Source organism: Mirounga leonina, unplaced genomic scaffold, assembly GCF_011800145.1.
Source record: "Mirounga leonina isolate KUSES-001 unplaced genomic scaffold, KU_Mleo_1.0 Mir_151, whole genome shotgun sequence".
NCBI classification, from domain to species: domain Eukaryota; kingdom Metazoa; phylum Chordata; class Mammalia; order Carnivora; family Phocidae; genus Mirounga; species Mirounga leonina.
Genome location: NW_023270377.1, coordinates 26,075,397 through 26,096,029, shown reverse-complemented (window position 1 = coordinate 26,096,029; position 20,633 = coordinate 26,075,397). Strand labels below are relative to the sequence as shown.

The window sequence follows — 20,633 nt, the reverse complement described above, 5'->3', positions numbered from 1 at the left end:
TGATTTCAAGGTTCAGATTCATCTAATACTTTTTTATCTCCCCAATTACCCAACATGAAGCACACATAGCATGCTCATGCTAAAGGATTCCCTGATCTAGTTCAGAGGACTTATTTTATGAAATTTCTAGCAGTGTATTTGTCTCTCTATGCATCATGGTTGGACAGTGCTTTCTTATTTTACATATGAAAATAGAAATTATGAGAACTATATGTTAAGGAAAAAAAAGAAGAAGAAGATAGCAGGAGGGGAAGAATGAAGGGGGGGAAATCAGAGGGGGAGACGAACCATGAGAGACGATGGACTCTGAAAAACAAACTGAGGGTTCTAGAGGGGAGGGGGGTGGGGGATGGGTTAGCCTGGTGATGGGTATTAAAGAGGGCACGTTCTGCATGGAGCACTGGGTGTTATGCACAAACAATGAATCATGGAACACTACATCAAAAACTAATGATGTATGGTGATTAACATAACAATAAAAATTTTTTTAAAAATTATGAGAACTAAAATACTATGATAAATGTTTGAGGGTCTTCATACATAAGTGAAGAATTTCATCTGTAATACCTATGGAAAGACAATGTCCTATTACCTGAGCAGAGTTGTACTTATTAGCTAAATGTCGTTAAAATAAGCTACTCTGTAAGAGAATGGCTGCATTTGTGCTTAACAAATCGAAATAAAGGTCATCGTCTCCAACTGGAAAAATGTATCCCATCCTCCTTTAATGAGTGACAGAAAGACCTGAAACTTGTGCTTCGATTCTCATTTTCTGGCTTCAGTTTGATCAGCTCTTACTAACCTGGTTTCCAGCTCAGGCCCTACTCAGCTCACCTCAGTATTGGCACATCTTTGATGAGTTGGTGGTTTGTAACTCTTCTACAGATCCTGGGTATGTGAGGTGAAAAAGAAAAGAATCAAGGGAAAAATGAAATAAAGTTTATGAAAGTATTTAGCTGAATGCTTATAATAATATACATGGTTCTCTAGAAGTCTTTTTCCATTCGCTCTTAGATGAAAGCAAAATCCCTTGGTCTATGACCTTGTAGTTAGCTGTGCTATAAAGAAAAATGTTCAATTAAAAAAAAAAAAGTATGTACTATGATGGCTAATTCTAGAGGATATACCTGAAGGAAAAAGAAAGGAAGGAAGGAAGGAGGGGAGGAAGGAAGCAAGGAAGAAAGGAAGGAAGAAAGGAAGGAAGGAAGGAAGGAAGGAAGACTAATCTGTTATCTCTACCTCCAAAAGGGACTCCAGGTGGTCTGTGAAACTTTCCAGTCAGATCCCATGTCACCCAAGGCCACGATTTCAGGCTGCCACCGAGGAAACTCCTTCGATGGAAGTCTGTCCTCCCAGACTTCCCAGGAAAGAGGCCGATCGCATTCCAGGTACATAATTGCAATGTTAGGGAAAAATCATTTTTCCTTGGTCACTCAAAAGTTAAATATGCATTTTTAGCTACTTGTATAGCCTCTGTTCCTTAGAATGTGTCAGTGCATGATATGTGTATACATATTCTTGGTCATGGTATAGTTAGGTTAATAATTCCATGGGCGCCTGGGTGGCTCAGTTGGTTAAGCGACTGCCTTCGGCTCAGGTCATGATCCTGGAGTCCCGGGATCGAGTCCCGCATCGGGCTCCCTGCTCAGCAGGGAGTCTGCTTCTCCCTCGGACCCTCCCCCCTCTCATGTGCTCTCTCTCTCAAATAAATAAATAAAATCTTTAAAAAATAATAATAATAATAATTCCAGAAATGTGCTATGAATGGCTCTCATTTAAACAAACTTGGGTGGAAGTGGAAAGACCTATCTGATAATAAGATGTCTGCATTAGATGATATTTTAAATATTTAAATACAGAAATTCAAATTATGCTATCAAATATACTGCAGGGATGTGAAAAGATCTGCTAATCTATTGTGTAAGAATACTTTATATCAGCAGATCCTCATGTTAAAATGGGTGCTTTTAAAATACCCACAGGGAATTGAAAAGGTTGTTCTTTGTAAACATTACAACACTGCCCTTGTTAGCTTGTGTATGTGGTAAATTTGCTTCCAAACGCCTTCCCTTGGGACAGACATCAATCGTCGTCTTCTTCCTGTCCCCCACTGAAATGATGGAAGCCTGAATTCATGAGGTTTGCTTTTGAACCCAACTAGATCCTACACTTAGCGGGCAGGAGTGCCTGAGACAATTTGTGTATCCCTATTTTCAGATGAGGTTACTATCTCTAATGCATAGTATTTTAAAAGGAGGCATTTCTTAAAAATGGATTTATTGAGGTATAATTTACATACCATAAAATTCACCTATTTGAAGTGGACAATTTAATGACTTTTAGCAAATTTATAGAATCATGCAACCATCATCACAGTCCAGTTTCAGAACATTTTGGTCATGCCAAAATGTCCCTTGTGCCCATTTCAGTCTCCCATTCCTACACCCTGCTCCAGATGATCACTTAATATATTTTCTGCCTATATAGTTGAATTTATGGAATTTTCAAAGAAGTGGACGCATGCCATATGTGGTCTTTTCCATCTGGCTTCTCTCACTTAGCATAATGCTGTGGAGGTCCATCCACATTACAGCATGTACAAGTAGTTCCTTCCTTTTTATTGCTAAAGAGTATTCTGTTGTGTGGGTATATCACACTGGAGTTCTCCATTTATCACTGGATGAATATTTGGGTTGTTTTGACTTTTCGTCTATCATGAATAATGCTGCTATGAGCATTCACATACAGGTTTTTGGGCAGGCATATGTTTTCAGTTCTGGTATCCTAAGTAGATACGTAGGAGTAAAATTGCTGGGTTGTATGGTAAATTTATGTTTAATTTTTTAAGAAACTGCCAAACTATTTTCCATAATGGCTCACCATTTCACATTCCCATCAGAAATGCAAAAGAGCTCATTGTTTCTCTCTCTACTTGGCAGCAATTGTTCCTGTCATTTTTACTATAGCCATCTTCATGGGTGTAAAGTAAGAGCTGATTGTAGTTTTAGTTCATATTTTCCCTATTGACTAATGATGTTAAGTACATTTTCAGGTGCTTATTAGCTATTTGAATATCTTCTGTGGTGAAATCTCTATTCAAACCTTTTGCCCAAGTGTTAACTGGATTGTTTGTGTCCTTATGATTGAGTTGTAGGAATTTTTTATATATATATATTCTGGATACAAGTCCTTTATCCACAGATATATCCACAGATATTTCCTCTCAGTATTATCTTACCTTTTCATTTGGTAATTTTTAAATCATCGACTTCCTCCTGGCACCAGAACCAGGCTACATGGGTATAGCATTTTTTAACGAATTCTTAGAATTGTTGAAAGCATGAAGTTTTATGAATATAATTGCTTTTTAACCCAAATACTACTATGTTGTGCTTTAAAAAAAATAATATGCAAAGAGTTCATCTCTGTATCTTTATTTGGGACTTTAAAAGGAAGTGGCCCGGGCGCCTGGGTGGCTCAGTTGGTTAAGCAACTGCCTTCGGCTCAGGTCATGATCCTGGAGTCCTGGGATCGAGTCCCGCATCGGGCTCCCTGCTCGGCAGGGAGTCTGCTTCTCCCTCTGGCCCTCCCCCCCTCATGCTCTCTCTATCTCATTCTCTCTCTCAAATAAATAAATAAAATCTTTAAAAGGAAGTGGCCCAGTTACATGATCTTTTGCTGGTTGAGAATATGAATATTGACAGCAACGTTAGTTGTGTAAGCAGAGTTTGTTTGTATTTATCCATAGGATTTACCATTCTAGGTCATTGGTGGTAATGAGTACTTCAAATCTTGTCATTTTTAATGTGGAAGGAGCCCTGTGAAGATCACCAACTCAATCTGATGCACTAACAACATTTTCACCACTTAAACCCTTTCAGCAATGAGGACTTTAGTATTCTTGGATGAAGTTCATTTCATTTTTAGACAGCTCTTTTTAGTGTCATGTCCTTCTTATATTTGTTTTTTTTTTTTAAGATTTTATTTATTTATTTGACAGAGAGAGAGAGCTAGAGAGGGAACACAAGCAGGGGGAGTGGGAGAGGGAGAAGCAGGCTTCCCGCCAAGCAGGGAGCCCGATGCGGGGCTCGATCCCAGGACCCTGGAATCATGACCTGAGCTGAAGGCAGGCGCTTAACAACTGAGCCACCCAGGCGCCCCTATATTTGTTTTTTTAATTTAAACTCAATTAGCCAACACATAGTACATCATTAGTTTCAGATGTAGTGTTCAACAATTTGTCAGTTGTGTGTCCTTATATTTGACCAAATTTTGCTCTTCTGTATTTTCTGTCTATGATTTTTATATTAGTTTTCTACTGCTGTGTAACAAATTACAACAATTTACTGGCTTAAAACAACACACATTTATTATCTCACTCTTTCTGTATGTCAGAAATATAAACACAATTTAGCTGGCTTCTTTGCTTTAGGGTCAGACCAGGCTAAAATCCAGATGTCAGGATGGGCTGCAGTCTCATCAGGGGTTTGACTGAGGAAAGCTCCACATACAGGTGCCCTGAGGTTGTTGGCAGAAGACTGAGGTTCATGTTTTCCTGTTGACTCTTATCTGGGAGCTGCTCACAATTTCTAGGTGCTGCCCACAGTTCACTGCCATGCGGCCCTCTCCATAGTTACCTTACAACACAGCAGAGAAATTCTAATTCCAGTCTACTAATACAGAGACTTTATAATACAACATGATCACAGGAATTATATCTAATCACCTTTATGATATTTGTTGGTTGTAAGAAAGGCACAGGTCCTGCCTGCACTCAGGAGAGGATTATAGGGTATGTGATTACCATCAGATGGGAATGAGGGAAGGCTCCCTTAAGTCTGTTTACCACTGTCCTTTTGAAGTTGTACAGACTCTTCCCAGATTAACTTTCCATTTATTCAAAAGTAGCTATTGTGAAGGACGCCCCCCTCCACACACACTCCAAGACTTCCATTTTACTTGATGACAATAGTAACTCACTAACAAAGTTATCAAGGGCATAATTAAATCAGATTTGGGGAAAAGGTATTTACTTTGGATACAGACTAAACAATAAGAACTACCTTTCATTGGATATCTTTTATATGCCAAAACAAAACTAGTGTCCTTACATTTATAATGTTATCTAAATGTTTATGCATTTATTTTTGTCTTTAAAAATTTTTTTATTGGGGCACCTGGGTGGCTCAGTTGGTTAAGAGTCTGCCTTCAGCTTAGGTCATGATCTTGGGGTCCTGGGATCAAGCCCCATGTTGGGCTCCCTGCTCAGCAGGAAGTCTGCTTCTTCCTCTCCCTCTTCCTCTGACCCTCCCCCTGCTCATGCTGTCTCTCTCTCTTGCTCACTCTCTCTCAAGTAAATAAAAATCTTTTAAAAAAATTTTATTGAAGTATAATTAACATACAGTGTTCTATTAGTTTTAGGCGTATAATGATTCAACAATTCTATACATTTCTCAGTGTTCAAGTTAAATGTATTCTTTTTTTTTTTTTTAAGATTTTATTAATTTGCTAGGGAGAGAATGAGAGACAGAGAGCATGAGAGGGAGGAGGGTCAGAGGGAGAAGCAGACTCCCTCTGAGCAGGGAACCTGATGTGGGACTCAATCCCGGGACTCCAGGATCATGACCTGAGCCGAAGGCAGTCGCTTAACCAACTGAGCCACCCAGGCGCCCTCAAGTTAAATGTATTCTTAATCTCCTTCACCTGTTTCATCCATCCCCCCACCTACCTCCCCTCTGGCAACTACCAGTTATCTCTATTTAAGAGTCTGGCTTTTTGTCTTTTTTCTTTGTTCATTTGTTTTGTTTCTTAAACTCCAAATATGAGTGGAATACTCTATGGTATTTGTCTTTCTCTGATGGACTTACTTCATTATTCATATGCCAAGATTTCATTATTCTTCCTGGCTGAGTAATATTCCTGTGTGTGTGTGTGTGTGTGTATGCCATGTCTTCTTTATCCATTCATCCATCTATGGAATTATGGATTATGGATTATGGCAATTCTAGTTTTAATTTTTTGAGGAGCCTTCATACTGTTTTCCACAGTGGCTGTACCAATTGGCATTCCCACCAACAGACCGTGAGGGTTCTTTTCTCCCCCATATCCTTGCCAACACTTGTTATTTCTTATCTTTTTCATTTTAGCCATTCAGACAACTATAAAGTGATATCTCATTGTGGTTTTAATTTGCACTCCCCTGATGGTGAGTGACGTTGAGTATCTTTTCATGTGTTTGTTGGCCATCTGTATGTCACCTTTGGAAAAATGTGTATGCAGATCCTCTGCCCATTTTTAATTGGATTAGGGATTTTTTGGTGTTGAGTGCTATAAGTTCTTTATATGTTTTAGATATTAACCCCTTATTGAATATATCATTTGCAAATACCTTCTCCCATTCAGCAGGTTGACTTTTAGTTGTTGGTGGTTTCCTTCTCTGTACAAAAGCCTTTTATTTTAGTGTAGTCCCAAATATTTAATTTTACTTTTGTTTCCCTTGCTTTAGGAGACATATCCAGAAAAATGTTGTGATCACCAGTGTTAAAGAAATTACTGCCTGTGTTTTGTCCTAGGAGTTTCATTGTTTAAGGTCTCAACATTTAGGTTCTTAAGCCATTTTGAGGGTTTTTTTTTTTTTTTTTGGTATAGTGTAAGAAAATGGTCCGGTTCCATTCGTTTGCATGTAACTGTCCTGTTTGCCCAGCATCATTTGTTAAAGAGACTGTCTTTTCCCCATTGTATATTTTTGCCTCTTTTGTCATAGGTTAACTGACCATGTAAGCATGGGTTTCTTTCTGAGATATTTTGTTCCATTGATCTATTTGTCTGTTTTTGTGCAAGTACCATACTACTTTGATTACTGTAGCTTTGAAGAGTATCTTGAAATATGGGATTTTGATACCTCCAGCTTTGTTCTTTTTAGGGTCTTTTGTGGTTCCATACAAATTTTAGGATAATTCTAGTTCTGTGAAAAATGGTGTTGTTTTTTGATAGAGATTGCATTAAATTTGTAGATTGGTTTGGGTAGCATGGATAGTTTAACAATATTTGTTCTTCTGATTCATGTCTCTTAAGTGAATGTTAGACAAAGGTTGTAGCAGTGTCAAAGTTTTTGTCCTTAAAGAGCTCATTTTCTAAAAAGGTACTTAAAAGTAATTAAGTAAAATTATTTGTAGACTACTCTAAGACTATGAAGCTAATGCAAAGGAAAAGGATGGGAGGGAGGTTCTTTCTCCTTGAGACCTGAATGATATGCAGGAGACAGCCTCAGGAAGATCTGGGGAGAACAATGTAGGCAGAGGGAACAAGTCTAAAGGCTCTGAAATGGGAATAAACTCAGCATGTTTCAGGAACAGCAAGAAGGTTAGTGTGACTAGGGAGTGGTGCTGAACAGGGGGTACGATATGGGGAAACAGGTCAGAGAGGTTGTGAGGGGTCCAAACACACAGGAGCCAGGAGGCCATGTTAAGAAGTTTGGATTCTCTCCCAGGTGTGATGAAAAAACCACTGGAGTTGTTGGAACAATAGAGTGCATTAACCAAATTGCATGTTTTAAAGGTCATTCCAGATGGGTTATGGAAAATAGACTGGGAAGGCAAAAGTGGACACAGAGACTAATTAAGAGACTGTCACAATGGCCCAGGTGAGAGAGCATATGGCTTGGTCAGAGTGGAAGTAGTACAGGTGGAAAGGCTAAGATGAGGCTGGAATTGGGGTTCTTTTACAGGATAGAGCTGATATGACTGGATTTGGGGAGTGAGAAAAAGAAAGGAATCAAGCATAACTCTGAGATTTTTGGCTTGAGCAACTGCATGAATGGTGATTAAATTTAGGAGATAAGGAAGGCTGGTAAAAAGCATATATAAAAATACTTGACTTACTTTCATGTATCTCTTTACCATCATTCAAGCCACTCATCTCCCTGTGCCTGGAGTACTGCAGTAGTCTACTTATTAATCTCTTCTTATGAAATCTTGCCACCATCCAATACAGAACATACAGAGTAAAAATAAAAGGCAAACCACAAAACTCCTACTCTTGAACTCTTTTGTTCCAGTGCTATCAAGATAAAATTCAAAATCCTTGATGAACCCCTTAAGGCTCCACATCATTTGGCTGCTGTCCAGTTCTCTAGTCTAACATTATGCTGCTACCCACACCTCAGTGACTAAACTTCAACCCTTTTTTAGACTTTCAGACTTCCCCTTAGCTCTGAGATTTGGAGTATGTTATTCCATCTGTCTGCATCATTCTTCCATCTATCTCCATTTAACCAATTCCTGTTCCTTTATGACTCAATTTAAATATCATTCCTTTTTTCCCTGGGTAGGCTCTGGCAGATGTTTAACACTTTCACAGAACTCTATGTTTTCTCTTATAGCATGAGTAGCAAACATTATATAAATAGTTGTATGACTACTTGTCCAATAGTTATCTCCTCCATTAGACTATAAAATCCACACACAAGAGAAGGGACCAAGTCTCTGTTACTTCCTGCTCTCTCTAGTTTCTGGCATATGACCTTCACTGAAGGGTACTGAATAAGTGAATGAGTTTAATTTTTACAACAGCCATGCAAAGACCTTATTACTCTTTTAAAGATAAGGAACTGAAGCAAAAAGAAATTAAATGGTTCCCCCAGGGACACACACAAGAAGTGGAAGAGCTATATTTGAGCCCAGTCTAGCCAATCACATGGTCCACAGTCTTCTCTACTCCCTCATGAAGAGGTAGGTCTAAACCTTTCCAGACGTTTTCTTTGGCTTCTCTTCCATGGCCCTCCTCTAATTTGTCCTTTTTTCTACTTAAATGAGAAATTACTCAATATAAGATCAGAGATGTGATTTTTATATGCTTATGCATCTTTAATGGACTTACCAAGAAATTTAGTTGGAGTTATACCCGTTTATCAGTTATCCATTTCTGCTCCAAATTACTCTGAAATTGAGTGACTTAAAACAACAAAGGTGTTATCTCACAGTTTCTGCAGGTTATATATCCAGAACCAGCTCGGCTGCAGTTGTTCTTGGCTCAGGGTCTCCTTGAGGTTACAGTTAAGATGTTTGCTGGGACTGCAGTCATCTGAAGACATGATTGAACTGGAGGATCTGCTTCCAAGATCACTCAGGTGGCTTGTGCCTGGATGCCTCAGATTCTGAGACCTCTCCATAGGGCTACTCACAGTATGGCAGATGACTTGACATGAAATGAATGTGGTGTGTGTGTTGCGGGGGGGTTCTTTTTTAATAATTTCAGAAGTAATGTACCACTACTTCTTCCATATTCTGTTGGTCACACAGACCAACATAATATGTTTTAGGAAGAAACTATACAAAGGCATGAGTACAACAAGGTGAGGATCATTGGAGAGATCTTAGACTCTGGCTACCATTGTTTGCTCTCTGGCTCCCAAGGATTCCCTTCTCTTTCACATGCAAAATACACTTACTCTCACCAAGGTTGCCCGAAATCACATCCAATTACAGGATCAAATCAAAGTCTAGATCTCATTATTAAAATCAAATCTAGGTACAAATGAGGTACTCCATGTGTATGATTTAAGTACAATTCCTTTATTATAGTTCCTCTCAATCTGTGCACCTATAAACTAAAGAGACAAGTTATCTGCACCCAAAATACCCACATACAATGGTGGGATAGGCACATGATAACTGCTGTGGACATGTCTATTTAAAAGGAGAATGTAGGAGGCACTGATCCATAGCAGTTCTGAAATCAAGCTGGATGAAGGTTGGAAACTTCTTGATTAGATCTCAGTCCTATTCTTGCCTATGGCTCTTAGCTCCACCCTCTGGGCTAATGATCCCATGCTCTAAATCAACTTTCCTTTTTTAAGAAAGATAGATGTGTTTATAGCTGAGTAGTTTTCTCAGCTTGCTTACTGCCAGTAAAATTTGGGAAATACAACAGCCTCTTTTAACTTTATACTGCTTTGGCAGGGTTTTTGTTACATTTCTTTGAAAACTTTGGGAGTCCACTGTGAATCTTACTGGGGCCAACTAGAATAGACAAGTCTCTTTGAAATAATCCTTTCTGTAACTTGGAGAAAGGTTGAAGAACAACATCCTTAAGTTTCTTAAAAGTCTCCACCCAACCACCCCCCTTTTTATATGTGAATCACACTTTCAAAACCTTTAGAGGACCTTTTGTCTGATGGAATAATATTCTGAAGCAAGACCTTAGATCATTCTGATGTCCTAAAAAGATTTTACAATTTCACCCTTGACTTTATCTTTAGACCATGTTTTTCCAGAAATGCCCTAGATTTGATGTTTGCTCAGAAACCATTTCTTAATTTTAGCATTATTTCCCATCTGGAGAGGCTGAGAGCTTTCAAAATCATCAAACCCGAGCTCATTAATCTTTAATAGTTCTTCAGTTAGGGCAAATATTTTATCTTTCAATCTCCTGTAAGCAGCAGGAAAAAATCAGAAGACACCTTCAACACTTTATTTGGAAATCTTAGATCACTGACTTTGTTAGGCATGTTTCTTTAACTCTCCATATCACAGCAGGCAGGTTTTGCCACTACCTAACAAGGATCTTCCTTACTCCTCTTTTCAATGTCATCTTCCTTACTTCCCTTTAAGCCCTTACCAGCAGCCTCCTTAAAGTTCAGGATTTCTGTTAGTAATTTGTGCAAGGCAATTTATGCTTTCATTTTTTTAAGGATTATTTTTATTTTAGAGAGATGGCATGCATGGGGGGGGATGGGAAGAGGGGCAGAGGTAGATGGAGAGAGAAACTGAAGCATACTCCACGCAGGGCACAGAGCCCAACGCAGGGCTTGATCTCAGGACCCTGAGTTGGAAACCAAGAGTTGGACATTGAAGTGACTGCACCACCCAGGTTCCCCTATGCTTTCATTTTTTTAACACTCTTCAAAGTCTTTATAGCCTCTGCCTACTGCCTGGTTCCAAAACCATTCCCAAAATTTAGGATGTTATCTTGGTATGAAAATCTGCATTAGCTATCAATTGCGATATAACAAATTACCCAAATTTCTTAATAGCTTAAAGCAAAAGACATTTATCATCTGACATAGTTCCTGAGGGTCATGAATCCAGAAAGAGTTTAGCTAAGTGGTTGCAGCTCTGGGGTCTGTCAAGATGTTGGCCAGGGCTGCCATCATCTGGAAGTTTGACTGGGTGTGAGACTGCTTTCAAGATCACTTGGATGACTGTTGACTAGAAGCTACAGGCTTCACCATCTGAGCCTCTCCAAAGGGCTGCTCATGACATGACAGCTGGCTTCCCCCAAAACAAAGTATCCCATAAAGAGAGGGAGCAACCAAGATCAATGCTTCGGTGTCTTTAAACCTAATTTCTAAAGTTGACATGCCATCACTTCTGATATATGCTATGAATCATACCAATGCTGGTATAGAGAAGGAACCACATAAGGGTGTGAATACCAAGAAACAGGGATCATTGGAGCCTATTTTGGAGGCTGGCCACAACAAACAGTAATGATGATGATGTCACCATCATTTTAGATATAATTATGAATGTATCTGTACATTTTCTTCAATCAATTATTGAATATTCTCATATTCCTCCTTCACTAATTCTGTTCTACACTATCCAAAAGGTTTATATGTAAGTAATTTCTACCTCAAATACTATATTTGGTCTGACTTTTAAAAATTATTAAAAGCAATATCAGGGTGAAATGTTGAGGTCATAAAATACCCAGAAGCTTACATTTCTTACATAATTTTTCTCGGCCAGAATATGCATTGGAAATTTGCAAATATAAATTGCATATGATATTTCTTTGACAAACTGCAAGGTTCAAGGTTTCCTGTTTGTGGATGGAAGTTGTTTTTTCCATTCTCTGAGATTACCACATTTAAACATCTATATACATATGCATTTCTTGACGCATACATACACACAGTCACCCTCAGCACACCCACACCTACATATGTGAATTCGACATGAATCAGTGGCACTTTAGAAGAATGAATTAGGTCTTCTCTCTGCCTAGCTGCAGTGGCTGGTTACCATGGAAATGATGCACAAGGTAGACCTTTCAGAAAATGCTAATGTTAATGTGTCTTTGTTGGAAGAGTTCATGTATTAATCAGAAATGAAGAGAACTTTAATAACAAAGCAATGCAAATATCTTAGAAACAAAAGCTGTCTGCTTGTATCAAACAAATACAATTCATCATCTCTTTTGCCCTGACCTTGACTGAACAGAACATCACTCTTCCCTGAACTCTGCAATCAGTGAGCAGGTAGCTAGTTTTTAAAATTAATGTGAGATTTCATCTTCAATTACCATATGCACAGACTTAATTTCTGCTTTGTTAAATACTGTGTAGGGTCAAAACTGATTTCCACAGTTCTCTGCCTCCACAGATTATTATTTCCAGAGTGTTTTTCTGCCTTAGATGCTCTCTACTAGCATCCCTCAGCCCTAATTATTAATAACTTGGTTTCCTGAAGCCATAGTTGCATGGAAAATATGTTAATGAAATTTTTAGCTTTTTTGACAGTCAAAAAATTTGTCATAATGCGTTATTTATTTTATGAATATAAAAGAAGCATATGCTAATTATAGAAAAATATTTAAAGGTATAAAATATTTTTTTAAAGTAAAAATCATCAATGAGCTCATTAGGAAGATTTAAATATCATTCATTTTTTGTATGTATACTTCCTTTCATTATTTTTACGTATACCATTTAGAACAAAAGTTGTATTCATACTTTAATAAAATTTTCATTTTTTTCTACAAAATGACTTACAGAATAATAGAATATTAGAGTTAGTAAGAGCATTTTTATCAGATCACACAATGATAGCCCCCATACCATCTTTTTCCAGTTATGTAAATTTTTCACTCACATGTTAATTAGATTGTTAATTAAAATGAGTTTTACTGGATTAGTGACAAGTTGATTATGGATCAACTTGTCTCTCTTAAATGAAATTAAACATTTATTGATGATTCTTCCTTTTTATTGACTACTCACCCCAATATAGCTCACACTTTAAGACAAATAAACTCGTCCTTGAATAACACCTAAAATGAAGGTACTCTGGGTTATAAATATTTGCTACAGAATGCTCTTCAACTTCATTCTTGTTTCAAATGGGGTCTCTTTAAATATTAAGCAATTTAATGTGAATTTACCTAACAAATTTTTATTAACATAAAGACCCCTTTTTAGTCTCTGATCGCAGCCTTATGTTGGGGGAGTCTTGCTGTTGTGCAGTCCATCTTCAGCTGAACTGACATGATTTGTCAGGAAGTAGTTAATGACCACAGGACTCAAACTGTGCAGTTAATAATTGCTGTCATCAAATACATTTTGTATGTAGAGAAAGACATAAATTTAGTCCTCTGGCAGCCTTAGGGACAAAACTGGCAATATATCATTCAGTTAGTGTTTCCATAAAGGAATTGTTTTGGATATTGGCCTAAAAGTGCAAAAGTCATACATTACATGTTTCTCTAGGGCAGTTGCTCTCCAATCTTATTAAGAGTGTTTAAGAATTACCTGGAGATATTGTATAAAATAAAGATTCCTGGGCTCTATCCCCAGCAATTCGGGTTTAGTGAGTCTGGGGTAAGACCTGGGAATGTGCATTTTTAATAAATTCTCTTCTCCCTATCCACTTGGGATTCTCAAAGAACTTGTCCACTGGCATCTCATTATATGGAACACTGCTCTTGGATTTGAAATAATTTATGGAACTCCCTAATCTAATTTACAAACTGGAAACATTTGGGGACACTGAGGTATGGGGCAGGAAGTAAAGGGTAAAGATAGCTAGTCCAAAGGGGGAAAAATAATTCTGTTGAACTCCTAATATCTCCCTTAATCACAGCAGCCTAGTCAAGAAAACAATAGCTTTCACAGGCTCTTATAAGTCCAATGACTGTCACAAATACTTGAGGACCTAAAATTACCCAGCTGGTTGCCACACCAACCTCATACTTTGTCTTTTCTTTAGGAATCCAAGACTATAGCATTGGGGTGGGGTGGAATCCTGTTATTCTAGGTATAAAGACAGGCTGAGAGAAGTGGGGTAGGGTAGTCCATGCTTTTTTAAGAAAGAGAAATGGAGGTGAGAGGTGGCAGGAAGAGAAGTGAAAGCCTCTTAAGGTTATGAGAATTGGGGTTATTTCTTTCCCTCAAACTGAGCTGGAGGATATAATCAGCCAGTTTCCTCCTGGAAACTCATCTCAGGATGAAACAAGTCGTATACTGGTCAGGCTGAGACACGATCAAAACAGGGGTTAGTAACAAGGTTTGGACCGAGAGAGAGTGCCGAATGCTAACCACTAGACCACCAGGGAAGCTAGGTTTGGACTGGATATATAGGGAAGCCACAGGTACTCCGGTGCCTGGACTCCAGGAGGACTAGCAGCTCTGGGTCCTGAGGGAAGGGAGGGAGCAGTTGTGGAGAACTCTGCGGAGAGAGTGACTAACAGCTGTGACCACAGATGGCCTAGGTCAGTCCGAGGTCACAGGGCCAGTCCTAGGCAAACCTCTGAAAGCAAGGAGTCTTGAGGAAGACACCATTGTCCTTCTGCTGTCAGTCTCCTGTGAGAGCTTCCTTTTGCCAAATCCAGTCAGGAGCCAGAGGCAGGGGAAGCCCTTGGTAGAGTCTTCCAGGGCAGATGAGACTTCCAGGGCAGGGAGGTAGAGAAGGACGGAGAGGAAATGGGGTCTGGAAGTGGGGGCTGAAGGCAAATCAAAGTAAAAGATTTCCTCCTGGGATGGGAACCTGAATTTTGAATCTAGCCCACATGCTCCTTATGAAAACTTGGCCACTCATAAAATTCTGAGACTCGGGCTTTTTATTAAAATGGTTACATAATAAAAAGTTGGAGGACAAAATCCTTTGAAAGAACAAACATTACACATCGCCTTGGGGATAATGAGACTAATTTGGGCAAAAAAACATATATACCTATATATACATATAGACGTATATACATATTTAACATATATAAGTATTAAAATCATGTATTATGTATTTGTTACATATAAATGTATGAGGTTATATATAAGTATATGTGTATATGATATATAGAACATAGAATATATTATATACAGTATATACATATAGATGTACTTTATACAGATCTACTTTATGTATATATGAATAGCGGATTTTTAGTCCATATTGATAAAATCCAAGGTCTTAGCTAATGTTCTTTAAAGAAACACAGAAAAGTATACAACACCTAAGTGTTCAGTTTTATGTCTTTTCACAAGTGAATACAATAATCATGCTGATAAAATAGAACATGATAAGCAGCCTAGCCTGTCACATCATATAACACATAAATAATATTTGGCAAATACTTGCCAACATTTATTTGCCCCTTTTCCTTTGGCTAATTTTCAGGATGTTCTTTAGTTCTTTAACAAAACTGATGCCATAAACACCTTTGTACATGTCCCCTGTGTACATGGGCAGGAGTTTCTCTAAGATAGAGTTTCCCTCAGGAATGGGATTTCTGGATCATAGGATAAGGACAATTGAAAATTTACTAGACATCGCCCAATCATACTCTGAGTTTACCAGCAGTGTTTCTGGTTAGTCACACCCTCAGCAATACTTCCCATCTTCAGGCTTCTATAGTCTCACAACTCTGATGGATTGTGACTTAAGTCCACATTTCCCCGGCTATTACTGGAGTAGAGTACCTCTCTCTATTTTGTCTCTCTTTAGGTTTCTTTTTGGCAAAATGTCCTTCCACACCCTTTGCACATTTGAGCTGTTTGTCTTTTCCTTCCTGATTTATGAGCATTCTTTATTAGCAAAAATAATAATTCTTGGTACCCTAAGACTTACAGGTATTTTTTATACTTTATAAATCTCCACTTTTTTTTTTAATATTTTATTTATTCATTTGAGAGAGAGAGAGAGAGAATGAACATGAGCAAGAGGAGGGGGAGAAGGAGAGGAAGAAGCAGGCTCCCCCCTGAGCAAGGAGGCCAATACAGTACTCGATCCCAGGACCCTGAGATCATGACCTGAGCTGAAGGCAGACGCTTAACCGACTGAGCCACCCGGGCACCCACTTTATTTTTTTTTTAATAGAAATTTTAAATGTGAATAGAGTCAAACTTATCAATACTTTTTTTTTTAAGATTTTATTTATTTATTTGAGAGAGAGAATGAGATAGAGAGAGCATGAGAGGGGGGAGGGTCAGAGGGAGAAGCAGACTCCCTGCCGAGCAGGGAGCCCGATGCGGGACTCGATCCAGGGACTCCAGGATCATGACCTGAGCCGAAGGCAGTCGTTTAACCAACTGAGCCACCCAGGCGCCCCAAACTTATCAATACTTTTAAAAAATAGTTTGGAATGTTATCTTCTTCAGAAATCCTTTCATACCCTTGGTCATAAATATTTCTGTTTCTTCTGTTTTGCTTTTAAGTGTCTTCCGTTCATCTCAGGTTGGCTTTTTTTTTTTTTAATATGGCTGTATGAGAGATGGGTATGTTTTTTCCCACATAAATAGCTGATTTTTTCCTTCACCATTTTTTTTTAAAGATTTTATTTATTTATTTGAGAGAGAGAATGAGAGACAGAGAGCACGAGAGGGAAGAGGGTCAGAGGGAGAAGCAGACCCCCTGCTGAGCAGGGAGCCCGATGCGGGACTCGATCCCGGGACTCCAGGATCATGACCTGAGCCGAAGGCAGTCGCTTAACCAACTGAGCCACCCAGGCGCCCGCCTTCACCATTTCTTAAATATTTATTTTCCTGCAGATTTGTAACTTAGTCTCTGTTGAATATCAGATTTGCACAACTGTGAGGGTATGATTTGGGGCTCTTGCATTCTGTCGCATCACTCTGCCTGACTCTGTGCCCAAATATTATTATCACTCTTTTCTATTATTATAGCACTTTTCTAATTTTTATTATTGACTTTAATAAACTAATAATAAATTTTATAAAAGGTTTTTCTGCACCTAGTGAGAAAATCACATGGGTAGGTTCTCTTGTAATCTTTTTAGGTGGTGAATTACTTTACTACATCATCCTTAAATTCCTAGGAAAAAATCCAGTTTGTACATTGCTGAATATAGTTTGTTTATATTTTATGTATCTTTTTACATCAACACTCATAAATGAGACTGGCTTCTGATTTTCATTTCCTATGCTGTACTTGTCTTGTTTTAGCAGCAGGGTTATCCTGGCCTCATGAAAAGAATGTTTCCTTTCTTTTTCCTGTCTATGGAACACTTTGTATGAAATGGGAGATACCTATTTCCCTAATGATTAATGGAATTTAGCTGTAAATCTTCTGGGCTTAGTGAATTTCTAAAATACATTTTATTTCCCACAGTTCAGTTTTTAAAGGTTGTGGGTCTAAAGTTTGGTTGGATAAATGTGTTCATCTAGGTATTCACATTTTTAATCACAGTGTTCATAATGTTTCCCCCTTTTCTAAAATCGTTACTATATCTAGGTATGTCTGCATTTTCAGTGATAGTATTGTGATCCCACCTTTTACTGTATTTCTTCATTACTTTTTATTAGTTTTGTCAAAGAAATAATATTTGGTTTTGTTAATCGTATCTAGCTTTGTCTTATATTTTGTTAAACATGCTCCTATCTGATGTTCCTTTTTTTCCTACTATTCAGGGTCTTACTTCCTTTTTTTAACCTGTTTAAACTTTTTTTTTAAGCCTTTTTTTAAATGTAGATGCTTCTCTCATTATTTTTTATATCCTTTATCTTGATAGAAGCATTTAAAGCTCTAAATATCCCTCTAATTCCAAATGAGCTATATCTCACAAGTTTTTTTACGTGGACTCATTGTCATTCCATGTAATATATTAAAAATTCTCATTACAACTTTTTATTTGACTCATGAGTTATTTCAAAGTATGTTTCTAAATTGCTAACCCATTAGAGCTTTTTCCTTCCTTCCTTCCTTCCTTCCTTCCTTCCTTCCTTCCTTCCTTCTTCCTTCCTTCCTTCCTTCCTTCCTTCCTTCCTTCCTTCCTTCCACTATTGATTTCTATTGGGATTCCACTGTGGTTAGAGGACGAGGTTTACGTGAAATAGTGAAACCTCAGTTTCTTTTGAGACTTGATTTGTAAACATTTCCAAGGTGCAAGAAAATAATGTTAAGTGTATATTCAGATCTCTTACATTCTTACTAATCTCCATATGTTTGATCTATTATTTGTTGAAAAATGTGTGTTAAAAATACTACTGATATTATTTATTTGTCTATTTCCCCTTACAAGTCTCTCAGGCTTTACTTTAAGCATTTGGAAATTTTGTTATCAGGTATATACATGTTGGGAGTTAATGTAGCTTCCCAGCTAATTTTTTTTGCTTAGCCTTGTGACCATCTTTATATCTAATAATATTTCTATGTCAAAGTCTACTTTCATCATTGCTGCACCAATTTTGTTTTAGTTAGATTTGCATTCTGTACCCATTCTCTCCTTCCCAATTTTATAATTTTCTTTTGTAACTAACATGTGGCTAAACTTTGTTCTTTGAATCTAATGTCACAATTTTTGTCTTTTATCTCATGAGCGTGTTCAGTATTTATTTTTGTAACTGCCATTTTGGATTTCTATCTTCCATTTTATTTTGTGCTTTTTATTTACTCTGCTTTTTACATGTTTCCTTTCTCTCTTCTCTTCTTGTTCATTGACTGAGTTTTCTCTAAATCCCGTTTTCCTTCTATTGGAAAGATATGGTTATCTTTGAAAATTTAGCATGGATACTTGACTATTAAGAGTCATAATTCAATAAAATCTCAACCCTCCTTTTGAACAGCAAAAGATCTTTCAAATGCTACTCTCTCTTATTATACATTGTTATCACCACAATCAAGATAATGAACATATCTCCTTAAAAGTTTTCTGTGATCCTTAGTAATTTTTCCCCTTCCCACCCACTCTTTCTCCATCTGCAGGCAACCACTGATCTGCTTTCTGTCACTATAGATTTGTTTGCAGGCTTCTAGAATTTCATATAAATGAAAACAGTCTTTTTTTTTTTTTTTGGTCTGGCTTCTTTTATTCAGCATAATTATTGAATATATCAATAGTTCTGACCTTGTTATTGCTGAGTAGTGGTCCACTGCATGGATGTACACAGCTTGTTTATACATTCACCTGTTGATGGGCATTTGTATTGTTTTAAATTTGGGGCCATTACGTTCTTATTAAGTCCTTCTCTACTCCAAGATTATAAAAAAATAGCCAAAATGTTTTTCTAGTACTATTATGTTTTTATATTTTTATATTTAAATCTTAATCTGTCTTGATTTTATTTGGTGAATAAAATATGATAATTTAAGATAGGCTAAATTATATTTTTCTGAGTACGTGAATTATGCCAATATTATTTATTGACTAATATATCCTTTGTACTAATTTAATGCATGACTTCTTTGATATATTAGGTTCTTACAAATATTTGAATCTTTTGTAGCTCCATATTGTATACCACTGAATTCTTGTCTATTCCTAAATCAGCACTAGTTGACCAAATATTATTGTTGTAAAACATACATTAGCATTGGACAATTTACACCGTTTTACACTTCCTTTTAAATCTCTCTTGATTACACTCAAAGTTTTATTCATTCATCCAGTTAAATTTCAGAACAGTCTCATTGATTTATAAAAGATAAATCCCTTTGGAATTTTGTTCAGAATTTGTGATGCTATGATTTATAATAAGAAATATATATTGGGCCTTACTCCGTTTCTGTCAGTAAGCTCCTATTTCCTGAATGATGAAAGCAACAAAGGTGACTTTTGTTGTTAATGAGGTGACATGTGGACTGCACTTAAGACTAGAAGCTGATTGCCAGGAGAACCAACCATGTGACTAGAGGGTTAAAACTTTAAGTCCTGCACCGGATCTCCAGGAAGGGCTGGAGTTTGAATCAATTGCCAATGGCTAATGATTTAGTCAATTATGCCTATGTAATAAAGCCTTCAAAAGATGCCAGAAAGGGTAGAGTTCAGAGAGCTTCTGGGTTGGTAAACATGGGGAGGTGCTGGGAGAGGACAAGGAAGTCCATGCCCCTTCCCCATACCTTGCCCTAAGCATTTCCTCTGTCTGGTTGTGCCTGAGTTGTATCCTTTTATAATAAATCAATAATCTAGTGAATAAACAGGTTTCCTGAGTTCTGTGAGCCACTCTAGAAAATTAATTGAATTCAAGGAGGGGATCATGGGAACTTCTGATTTAGGACCTGTCATTACAAAGTACAGATAACAACCTGGACTTGCAACTAGAATCTGAAGTTCAAGGGTGGGGTGGGGTGGGAAGCAGTCATGGGAACCTCTCTAGTCTATGGCCAGTTGATTAGAAGCACAGGTGACAACCTGGTGTCTAAAGTAGGAGGGAGAGTAGTCTTGCAGGACCGAACCCTTAATGTGATGCTATCTCTGGGTAGATAGGTATCAGAATTCAGTTGACAGAGAACGGACCCAGTTGGTGTCTAGGAAAATTTTTTATGGTGTGGAAGCCCCCCCCCCAACACATACATGTTGAAATTGGGTTCAGAACACAAAAGAGAATTACATTAAACTTACAGATTACTGGGAGAGGGAGTGATGGAAATCTTTAAAATATCAAGAATTCACTCTAATAACAG

At 37.7% G+C, this 20,633-nt stretch overlaps 1 protein-coding gene across 3 annotated transcripts in view; it reads left to right on the top strand.

Annotated features, from left to right (window-relative positions):
• Positions 1–20,633, top strand: part of UNC80 (unc-80 homolog, NALCN channel complex subunit) — a 228,768-nt gene that overhangs the window by 26,782 nt on the left and 181,353 nt on the right. For all 3 annotated transcript variants that reach the window (XM_035007254.1, XM_035007252.1, XM_035007253.1), the window contains exon 7: positions 1,249–1,388. In XM_035007254.1, the coding sequence (XP_034863145.1) occupies positions 1,249–1,388 (140 nt within the window). The remainder of the gene's footprint in view (positions 1–1,248; positions 1,389–20,633) is intronic.